The 10551-nt window shown below is 32.7% G+C and overlaps 1 protein-coding gene across 1 annotated transcript; it reads right to left on the bottom strand.

Moving 5' to 3' along the window:
- Positions 1-2636: 2636 nt before the first annotated feature.
- LOC108489700 (uncharacterized) lies at positions 2637-10335 on the bottom strand. The gene is made up of 15 exons (XM_017794403.2): positions 10177-10335; positions 8747-9400; positions 8329-8641; positions 7302-7448; positions 7119-7207; positions 6906-6998; positions 6003-6129; positions 5686-5750; positions 5373-5547; positions 4919-5113; positions 4749-4796; positions 4291-4437; positions 4112-4194; positions 3767-3882; positions 2637-3161 (listed from the first exon to the last, which is right to left on the bottom strand). The coding sequence occupies exons 2-15, from the start codon at positions 9337-9339 to the stop codon at positions 3073-3075; spliced, it is 2280 nt and encodes a 759-aa protein (XP_017649892.1). The 5' UTR covers positions 9340-9400; positions 10177-10335; the 3' UTR covers positions 2637-3072.
- Positions 10336-10551: the final 216 nt, after the last annotated feature.

The raw sequence follows: 10551 nt of genomic DNA, 5'->3' as shown, positions 1-10551 counted from the left end.
AATTTGGTCTTTTATTTTCAATATTTTATAAACTATTTTCCTCAATATTCATTTATATATTTATTTATTTATTTGTCTCATTTATATTTAAAATTGGTATTGTCATTTCATGTGCATATTTTGTCATTATTATTATTCTTTTATCATTATTATTATCTACTTTATTATTTATTTTATTTTTCTTTCATTGTTGATATTAGTATTAAAATAGTATATATTATGTGATTATTGCCATTATATGCATTATGAAATGTTCTATTAGTAATTTATATTATTGTCATTTATTGATGCGACATTTCATTCAGATATCATCGCTCGCTTTTCTACATCACCATTTTATCTCATTTCGTTAAAATCACGTCAAAAATCGCGTTTAAACGTATTTATCCATAACAGATCATTTTATATTATACCCCAAATAAAAGAAATACACATTGTTTAAATATTACACTTGTTATTATTCAAAAAAAAAATTCAAAATAAGGTAATATTTCGTATTTGGAGATTCGAGAAGTCGTACCCTAACTTACGGGGTTTTGATTTTTCTCGTTGAACCTAAGTGACCAAATATCCTTTTAAAATTAAAATACATGAGATTTAAATATAAAAAAAAAATAAAAATAAAAGGCAAGCTTATTCTCAAAGATTCAAGGTGTCGTGTCCTAACTTATGGGATGTGACATTTTGTTATCTCGAGACGAGAGGGTCTTTAATATTCATTTTGATTTATTCAAGAATTTTTTAAGTAAAATTAACATTAATACAAAGAGGGATCGTATTTTAAACTCTTCACAAGTTTTCAACTTTCGACACTAAAACGTTAATTAATCAATTAGGTACCAATTTTGGGCGTTACGAGAGTGTTAGTCCTTTCCCGTATGTAACCGACTCCCGGCCCGTTTTCCTGAATTTTGTAGACCAAAATCGCTGTTTTAGTAAATCAAAACTGTTTATTGAAATGATTAAATTACGAGGTGACCCGATCACACCTCATAAAAATGATTAGTGGTGACTCCTATTTTTATTTTCATTTTTGTTTTTTTAAATAAAAAGTCATTTCAAAAATGGTTTCGACACTTGTATAAGACCCGTTAATGATTGAATATCATATTGAATGCATGTTTTGATATTGATATAATTAAAATTTTATTATAATAAGCAAAATGACTTGTCTATACAAAATGTATTGAAGTGGGAAGAATTGTTGTTAGTTGCACACTTGATGTGTTTATATTGAAAATATAAAGTTTAACAACTCCAAGTTATAAATATATGATAGATGTGCGTATATTGACTTACATGTTTAATTTGTGTAGAATTGTTAATGCTAATATTACATACATAAATTATAGAAATATCACTGAGTATTTTACTTAGCGTATAAGTTGTTCTCTTTGTGTGCAAGTTAGATTAATTCGAGATTTTCAAGCATCAACCACAGCATCCAAAACACAATCTTAGTCTTAACAATATCCGTTTGTTTCCAACTTTATTTACAATTGACATGTACCTAATAGTTTAGGTTTTGTGGTAATTGAATGGTGTTATAATTAAATGGTGTAGGTTATTAGATACATATATAAATGAAACTTAGATTTACTTTGGTATGTTTAAGGAATGTGTATTTGTTAGATTTTATCATATAAACTGTATTATTTAATTATAAATCCGACAAAAAATGTGACACGATAATTAGGTCGAATATAAGATGTTATACATTCGCTTTTGAGTTACTTCCGCTTTATTTTTTATGCCTTAGAAAATATTCGAAAAAATTCTCACTTTTCGAAAGTTAAGCTAACTTAGGCAAATATAAAGCAAACAAATCACCAAAGGCTGTGCAGTTTATCAGACAAAAATTTTAACCCCGTGAAGTTAACAAATACTATTATTGAAAGGGGAATAAATTAGTATGGTGATAAAGCAAATGTGGATATTCTTTTCAATTATAACGAAAGTAATACATAAATGTATTCTATTTGGAAAAACATTTCAAATTCAAATAAAAAGCAACATTTGAGTTATTGAAACTCAGATAATTAGGGTATAAATTATCAAGCTTTAAAGTTATATAAATTTAAATGTTAGCTGTTCAAATATGAATTATTTTAAATTTGCCGGAGTTGCGAAAGTCATGATTAAAAACGTGGAACTAAACTCAAGTGAATCTTGCACGTTTATACATTTCATCATATTGCTTCCAACTCTAAAGCATTCCGTACTTTTATTTTTTTCCATTTTTAAGACGTCCCATATTTTTTATTTTCAAAAGCCTATCTTTTGTTTTAAACTTTTTTTTTTCTAAAACAAGCATTACAAATTCTCAAATTATTTGAAAAAGGAAATGCATGATACCATCCTCGGTTTATGCACATCTTTCAACCAGCAACTTACTGATTTTTAAACTAATTTTCCAGTTTCTAAACTTTATTAACATAAGAAGCTAACTTACAATGCTTACTTAAAAAAAAAAAAAAAAACCTAGGTTTATCTTAGGACTTTTTTTAGTTACTTAAAATCTAATTCCATTAGGCAAATATATATTTGTTCAAAAATTAGACGGGTGAGTTCTTGGACAAGATTTATTATTTTTAATTATAAAAATGAACCAATAAGTAAAGTCCGTGAACAGCAAATGAATTCCAAACTGAAACCCCTTCCCGCAATCTTGGACTACAACTTCCTTAATGAAGCAAAAAAGATAAAACAATTAAAAATCATATAAAATAGCAACATCTTTCTCTTCTAAACATCTATAGTATGTACAAAACCAACATCAAGGCTTCTATTCTGTTTTTAGCGATTGAATATATATTTCTCAACTAACCTATAATTTTTACATCTCCTTCATCACAGTATGTGGGATGGGAAAAGACTAAAATCGGCTTTCCCTATAAAAGAAGAGAGCCAAAGATCTAGAAGAAACTCCATTTTCGGAGAGCACCGCCATGCCTGCCAAAGCCAAGAACATATATGCATTCTACCAACTACTATTCTAACTAAAAAGGTATTACGGAGATATAATAAGATTTTAGCAATTAAGCTCGCTCCAAAATGGATGGATTATAATCTCTACATTCTTCCCTCTTCCTCCTCCCTACTATTGTCATCCTCCATCTGACTGCCCAACTTCACAATGTCTTCCACAAGAATTTTTCCATCTATTGCATTGAAAATATAATAGTTGTCACTCTCGTGAACAGCCAAATCAAATTATTCACCCTATACAATGGTGCGATGCAAAAGTTGCAAATCTAAATTCTTATGTAACCAACAACTTTTTAGTTTTGATAAAATCACCTTTTCCATGCTATATAAGAAACAGCAAATAGGCAGGATGAATGATTAAAAAAAACTCTCATCAGAATAAGCTAAGTTAATACTTTGCTCAATCATCCAGATCATCTTGGGGCAAGCTGTTTAATGAGAAACGCTACTTCATTCAATGACAATTCATTGCGAAACTCGATAACAAGCGTGAATTATCATTTGCTAGTTAATCATGATTCCATAATATTAAAATGAACGCATGGATCTTTCAACTATTTTACAACCATAAAAGCAGATCAGGGGGTTTTCACAGAAAAGGGTTCCAGGAAGTCAAAATCTCTGATCATAGAAGGCATATCAATAACCCTTTTTTTTTTTTTTTTTTTGGGGGGTGGGGGGGGGGTGAGGGAGGGCATGAACGTACCTAAACTAGAAGTATATTCCTGTCTATTTATTTATTTCCACAAACAAAAGTTAAAGCAGAAAGGAAGCTGACCTCTATCTTTTGAAAGATTGCTGATAAGTTCTTGCACACCCTCCTTTCCTAGCGTATCCTTTAAGTATTGAGCAGCAGCAGCCACCTCCTCAGGTGTGACTTTCCCATCGTGATCCCTGCAGGCATAGAGCATTTTTAATAAATCTGACTAAATCTTGCGGTAATTAATATGCCAGTAACTGAGCTCTTGTGATGATTGATGTGAATAACAATACCAAAATTCCATTAATCCCATTTGATAACAGAACATAAAATCATAATAACAAAACATCAAACTGTTAGCACAGCAGCAAAGGACATAGCCAAGACACAAGAAAAGGAAACAATCAAAAAACAAAGTTTCACCTGTCGAGTACTCGCCAACGATCACCAATTTTGGCATCTACATCATCTATTTCCTTCTCAAGATTTTGAAGCATAGCATCAACCTAAGGAGTGACAAGAATGGTAAATACTTTTCTTTGAATCACATCTGATAAGAAAAGATAAACTGTCAGAAAAGACTTGGTTCAAATAAGTCTTACTTTTTCAATAAGCACTGAAGAAACCTCATCACTATCAGACACTTCACCAGAATGGTCAGTTTCCTCTCTTGCAGCTCTATATGCCTTAATGGCATCTTTTTCACCATCTGTACCCTCTTTGTCTACCATGCTATTATAAAGTTCTATCTGCAAAATTGGCAAAATCCAACATCAGCAGAAAATAAAGGGATACAAACAGAATAGAAAATTTACCATTTCTTTAATGATTTTTCCAAGTTAAAAGTTCCAAATAAAGACTAAATAAATTTTCTACTAACCTAACAAAGTCACAATTGAAAAGTCAATGCTTAAAACATCTAGTCCATACCATGTTTTATCTATTACACTAGCTCAATTTGACTTCTGAAGAAAACTATTTAAAAATAATGCATTGACCTCATTCCCTTGCAGTTTTTTACAATAACCAAATAAAAAAAAAATCAAAGCTTATAACATACCTCCTTATTTACAAGACCAAGGAACTCTTCTCGCTCTCTGCTCACAGACTGCATATTAGGAACAAACTGAAGTCAAATCCACATTGCAAGTGGCAATGCTAGGAAGATAACAATAGAACATAATCAACAGATAACAGTCACAGACAAAAATCTTCAAATAGAGTCCTTACAGATGCTGAAGCTAAAACAGCCAATGCACGACTGATTTCACAGAGCTGATCTCTTTTTTCTAATGCTCTTGCTATAGCCTGTTCTTGTGCTTCTCTAGCTGTTGGGACAGTCATCTCTTTCAATGCCACATCCTCTTTTCTAGCCTTAGATTCCTTCATCCTTGCCAGCTCTTCTTCTTCTTTCTCTTCCTCCTCCTACAAAGGTACCAATTTAAAACAACCAATGAAATTCAAAGAACTGAATTAGACCAGGAATATTGCTTTTGGGCTTTTTTTTTAAGCTAAGCAGAAAACTTCAAGACTAAATGCCTCTATTTTAAGCTAAGATTATACTGAACTCCTTCACAGCAAGCAGGGTCAACTGAGCCCAATAGGAGGCAAAAAATAATAAACAACTTACAATAGAGAAGACTATTCATATGAAAAATAATATAAAACATATTCCTTTTTCAACCTTGATCAGTTCTTCCTGCATCTCAAGGTACTCCAGCTTCCTTCTCCTCTCCGAAACAGAATCTTCAGATGGTAGAGCTGTAACACCAACAGTATCCACAACTTCATCAGGTAGAGAAGAAAGCGTGGCCCGAACAGCATCTTCTGGCTTCAGCTTTCCTGATACAGTGAATGCCCTACAGGGGATATCAGAAAAAATACAGATTAAGATCAAATTAGGGAAAAAAAAGAAAAAAAGAAATGAGTATCAACTGTTGAACTTCAGTGCCAGCAAAACATTGCAGAAAGATCACATAAAACACAACTCAAATCACCTTGAAAGGATCAAAAGGGAAGATGGGACTGAGTGATTGAGAGACAGTTCTAGCCAATCCCGAAGCTGCATGCAGATACTAACCATGTTAAGGAGTCACGTCAAATGCAAATGATATTGCAATTAACATACATAACCAATGTAGTTGAAGGAAGGATGGAAGTGCAAATCCAGAATTCTATCAATATATGAGACCATGGCATTTCTCATAAATAACTTATCATTGCAAATACAACGCAGATAAAGATTGCTGAGTCTGAGGCACTTAGTTGGCAAAGGGGAAAGTATATATAAACATGAAGGAATAAAAAGCAACACCTGTTGACGCATTTCTTCCACTGAAAGCGCTCCAAGCATCCCTCGCTCCCTACAATCTTCACGAAGCTCAGCTTCTGATAGGGATTCCACGCCCTCTGCTTGAATCATCTTGTCATCATTCTTAATCCTAAAATATAATAATAATTATAAGAAAGCAGTAACAATAACAACATTTGCGATGACATAAAGTAGAGAAAAATGACATATAGAAAAAGAAAGTCTTTTAAAAATAGAGCTTAGTTGGATCCTAAAAGTTAATGTGAAGGAGAAGCTAACAAAGTAACTTGCTTCGACCGAAAACCATATTTTGAAAATGCCACTGCCTTATATATTTCAACAGTACCACATGGCTTTGTATTTCAGCATATTCTGTATAAAAATTAAATCATTGAAGGAGACATGTCTATACATTTCAACTCCTAATTTTTATAGAGAATATATATCGTGTATTCCAAATCAGTATCAATGAGTTCTCAAAATGAAGACCCTCACGTCCCCAACACCACAAAACACACAGCCAAATCAGAAAAACTAAATAAATACTCAGCAAGTCAGCATGAAACCTCATGGTTTAAAATACAATATAACAATTATGGTTTAAGGGATAAATTTAATTATATTTAAACTTCACACGCGGCAGAAAAGAACCAACAATAAATCAACAAATAGTAAATCAATATCTGTTTAAAAGCAACAAATTTATCATGAGTTCATAATGGACAAGTGAAAAAAGGTCAGTTAAAAATCAAACCACCCAGGCAACCACAATAAGAAAAAAGTTCAATAAGCAGATCCGAAATAGTCAATTCACTCCTCCTGGATACATCAAACTCCATTGATATGTTCTTCAAAAACAAGGTACATAACAGTTAATTTAATTCAGATTGGAAAAACAAGTTTTACCATCGGAGTCTCTTCCGAAGCATATAACGCAAATACGCATCTGTTCCAAAAGGGCTGATTCCCATGTATTTGCACATATTTACCAATCGAGGCCTGGTAGGAGAAAAAACATTACAAAATCACACAACCACTTAATTAACAACTCAATTTAAATTAAATAGTCAATCGTTTTTCAAATAAAAAAAAATATTTACAACAAAGACCAAGACCAACCTGCTGATATTATCTAGAGTGAGTTCATCATTAAACAGCTTGGCAAAGCCAAGAATTTCATCATTTGATACACCAGCTCCCCTTCGGACCTGCAAAATATCAAGATTGCAATTACTAAACTTAAATAATAGAACCAAGGGGAAGAGACAAGAAAAAAAAAACATAGGTAAGATGGGATCTTACCCTATTCAAAAATTCATCAAGATCTTCAGCAGTCTGCTTAATTTCTCCACTCCTTGAATTCTGAACCTCTTTTGCCATTTCTTTGACTGTATCTTGAAGAAACTTAGCATATTCTATTCTTGCATGAAGCCTCCTTTTTAGTGCTTCCTACAAGTTCAGCAACTAAGAAAAATGCATTGACCAAAAAAGGGGGGCAAGGGAGGGGAGCAGGGACATGCCACACACAAAAAGAAGGAAAAAAGGGTACCAACAATAAGCAAGACCTGAAGATCTCATTTGATAATACTTTTCCAAAATCATAACACACCCTAATGTAGAACATAACAGAAATAACACAAACCATTCAATTTCCAGATAATTTTCCTGCCTGGAGAACATATATTTCGCAGATTACCTTGTAATTAATTGCAAAAGGACATAAGGAGACCTGCCTGGCCTATGCCTATCTATGTATATCTCTCTACTTCAATTATCAGCAATAGCCCAATAGAGGTTTATATGGAAGGGCCTATGCCTATCAATTCTCATCATATTTTATGTTTTGATCCTTTTCCCTATGATTTCTCCTTTTTTTTCTTTATTTTCTTCTAAGCAAGGTATATCCAACATCCCATCAGCTAAAGACTTGTTCATATCCATATAAGAAGCTTCAATCAAGGTGAGCATAAAATTTGTTAAGTATCTTTGCATTAAAGAAAATAATCAGAAAACTTTATGAATTGCATTGTTTCACATATGCAGTCGCAATAAAATTATGGTGAATATGAAACTCTTGTTTGGAAGAAAACTAAAAAGTGTAACAAACAAAAGGATGCACTCATCCTCACCAACTTTATGATTTCATGCGTGTATAAATATAAACCACTTCATGCATGTAAAAAGATAAACCAAACTTCAATGGTTCCTGCTTTAACAAGGGAGATTCTGAAAAGAGGCAAAACAACTTAAAGACTAAAGCTTGAGCAGCAATGGATTATAAATCAAATTAACCAGAAAAGCAAACATAATTTGGAAAAAGCCACTATACCTGTTCTTTCATCTTGTCTTGAAAAGTAGATGGCAACATGTTAGGGAACAGTTTCAAGAAAACAGGCAGAAGAAATTCCATGAATGGGACTATGATAAAAACTGCAAATGGAACTAGCCTAAAGATATCAGCAGTAGTTCGAGTCAGCTGTTGCCTCTCCCTTCTAGATAAACTTCTACCACCAGCCAACTTTAGCAGCAATCTTGAGCTGATCCTCACATCAGCCCAAAGTAGCTTAAAACCCAACCAATAATGTTGCAAAGTAGAGCGAATCTCGTGTTTCCAATGAACAAGTTTCTTTGCCCAATCCTCCCTGTAGAAGGCAATAGAATAACAAATATGCAGTAAACCAAAAATCAATTTGAATCATGTTAATTGATTTTTTAAATAAAATAAAATTTAAAGGATAAAGTTTTACCTCCTCATAGAAGCTACAGCTCTTAAAGCAGGACCAATCCCAAGAATTGTGGCCCATACTCTTTGCAAAATAGATTTGGCAGCCTTCTGAGAATCTTGCAAGCGTTTAGCTTTCACTTTGGCTTTAGCAGTACTCAAACCTTCAACAGCTTGATCGCATTCTTCTGCAGATGCTTCCTTTCTCCGTTTTGCAACCAATTCTTCATTTCCCTCATCATCACTACCTGGTTCAGATTGTCTAGCGGTAGCTGTCGAAGCATGACGAACAGCATATGACATCAATCTGACACTCAACGGAGAATTGAAGTGGAATCTTCCACTTCCAGGACTCAAAACTGCGATTCCTTGAGATCCATAACTAAAGTATCTTGATCCTGAAAAACCCATTAAATCATGTTTTGCAACTGAATTTACATCCAGTTTCTTTAGATAATTAAAATCTTCGGATGGATGGTCCACATTTGATGTATAACTACAGGAGTCCAACTTGTGAGCGGGATGGCCAAGAAACTGGAAGGTCTGGACTGAGCGTATAGATGCATTCAGGTAGTCGGAAACAAATCCTCTCTTTCTTAAAATTGCTCTAGAGGCCATTATCAATCGTTTTTGTTGTCAACAGCACATTCGCATATCTCTAGCAACCTCTCAAATTACCCTGATTGGGATACCATTTCAAATAAAGAACAACACCAACTCAGAAAATGAACAATGTCAAACATATTTTTAGTATTCATATACAGCATTTTTTTCATCATAATAAATGACAAAGCCTAACAAATTCATAAAACAAAAAAACTTGAGAATGATGTCAATATCCAAAAGAAAATTATAATTAACCCTTGAATTGCAACCCATCAATAAAGGAGTCAAGATTAGGAATAGCTCAAGTAAAATTAGACTTTTTATTCAAGTTCAAGGCTGATAATTAATAAATAAAGTATAAGTAGCTAAAAAACTGAACAATTGAAGAACTCAAAATTTGTTACAGAGGAAAAATCCAAAGCCTCTTTTTTTCTCATTAAAGAAAGAAACTAGAACCGGTCCATAAAAGTATTGAAAAAAATATTTATTCAAAAAATAACATCACAGACGCTACAGAATATTCCGATAAGTTTATTATTTGAATATAACAATAAAAAGAAAAAAATCATCCGATTATCTTTTTATCTACTATTTTCTTATATCTTTTCAGTTCTCCTTTCGTCTTAAAAAAATAATCCAAGTAACACTAAATAATAAATTTTCATTTGGTTTCAACAAAATAAAAATAAAAAAACTCAACGAACTACAACGAGAAATAAAGATAATGATAACATATATCCTATATTCATAACTCATCACGGATTCGACTGAAAAAATAACTAAACGAGCAGCAAAATTCAACGAAAACGATAAAGAAATAAACTGCTGATAGAAAGGCATTTGACTTACAGTTTTTATGCGAAGCTGAGATATAATATTTTGGATTCGATCAAACAACAAAAATTTAGAGCTATAATGATACAAAAAGGTCAAACAAGAAAGAAGGCACAGCATTTATAGGGCCATTGTATTCTCGAGAAAAATTGGAGGGTTTAAGAGGGGGATGGTCACCGTGAAAAACTACTCTGCGACGCGGTTTATATTACTAGGCCATTTTGAACCGTCGATTTGTTTGACCATTTTATCTTGACTTGTGTGTCTGCTGTTGACACGTGGTTATTGTTGATTTTGGCCTTCGTAAGTGGGCACCTTTTGAATTTTCTTGAATTCCAACCCAGGAAGGACTAAAGACAATAAAATAATATTTCTAAATTAGGAATATTT

The sequence above is a fragment of the Gossypium arboreum genome, chromosome 10 (genome assembly GCF_025698485.1).
Source record: "Gossypium arboreum isolate Shixiya-1 chromosome 10, ASM2569848v2, whole genome shotgun sequence".
In the NCBI taxonomy this organism is placed as follows: Eukaryota; Viridiplantae; Streptophyta; class Magnoliopsida; order Malvales; family Malvaceae; genus Gossypium; species Gossypium arboreum.
Note: the sequence above shows the minus strand (reverse complement) of the source record. Positions and strands in the feature narration are given on the sequence as shown.

Excerpts from the sequence above, each read along its gene's own strand:
- LOC108489700 (XM_017794403.2), bottom strand. The coding sequence starts at position 9,339 with ATGGCCTCTAGAGCAATTTTAAGAAAGAGAGGATTTGTTTCCGACTAC. Across the intron at positions 7,449-8,328 it reads AAGACAAGATGAAAGAACAG|GAAGCACTAAAAAGGAGGCT; the intron begins GTATAGTGGCTT and ends CTGAACTTGTAG. Across the intron at positions 7,208-7,301 it reads TTGATGAATTTTTGAATAGG|GTCCGAAGGGGAGCTGGTGT; the intron begins GTAAGATCCCAT and ends GATATTTTGCAG.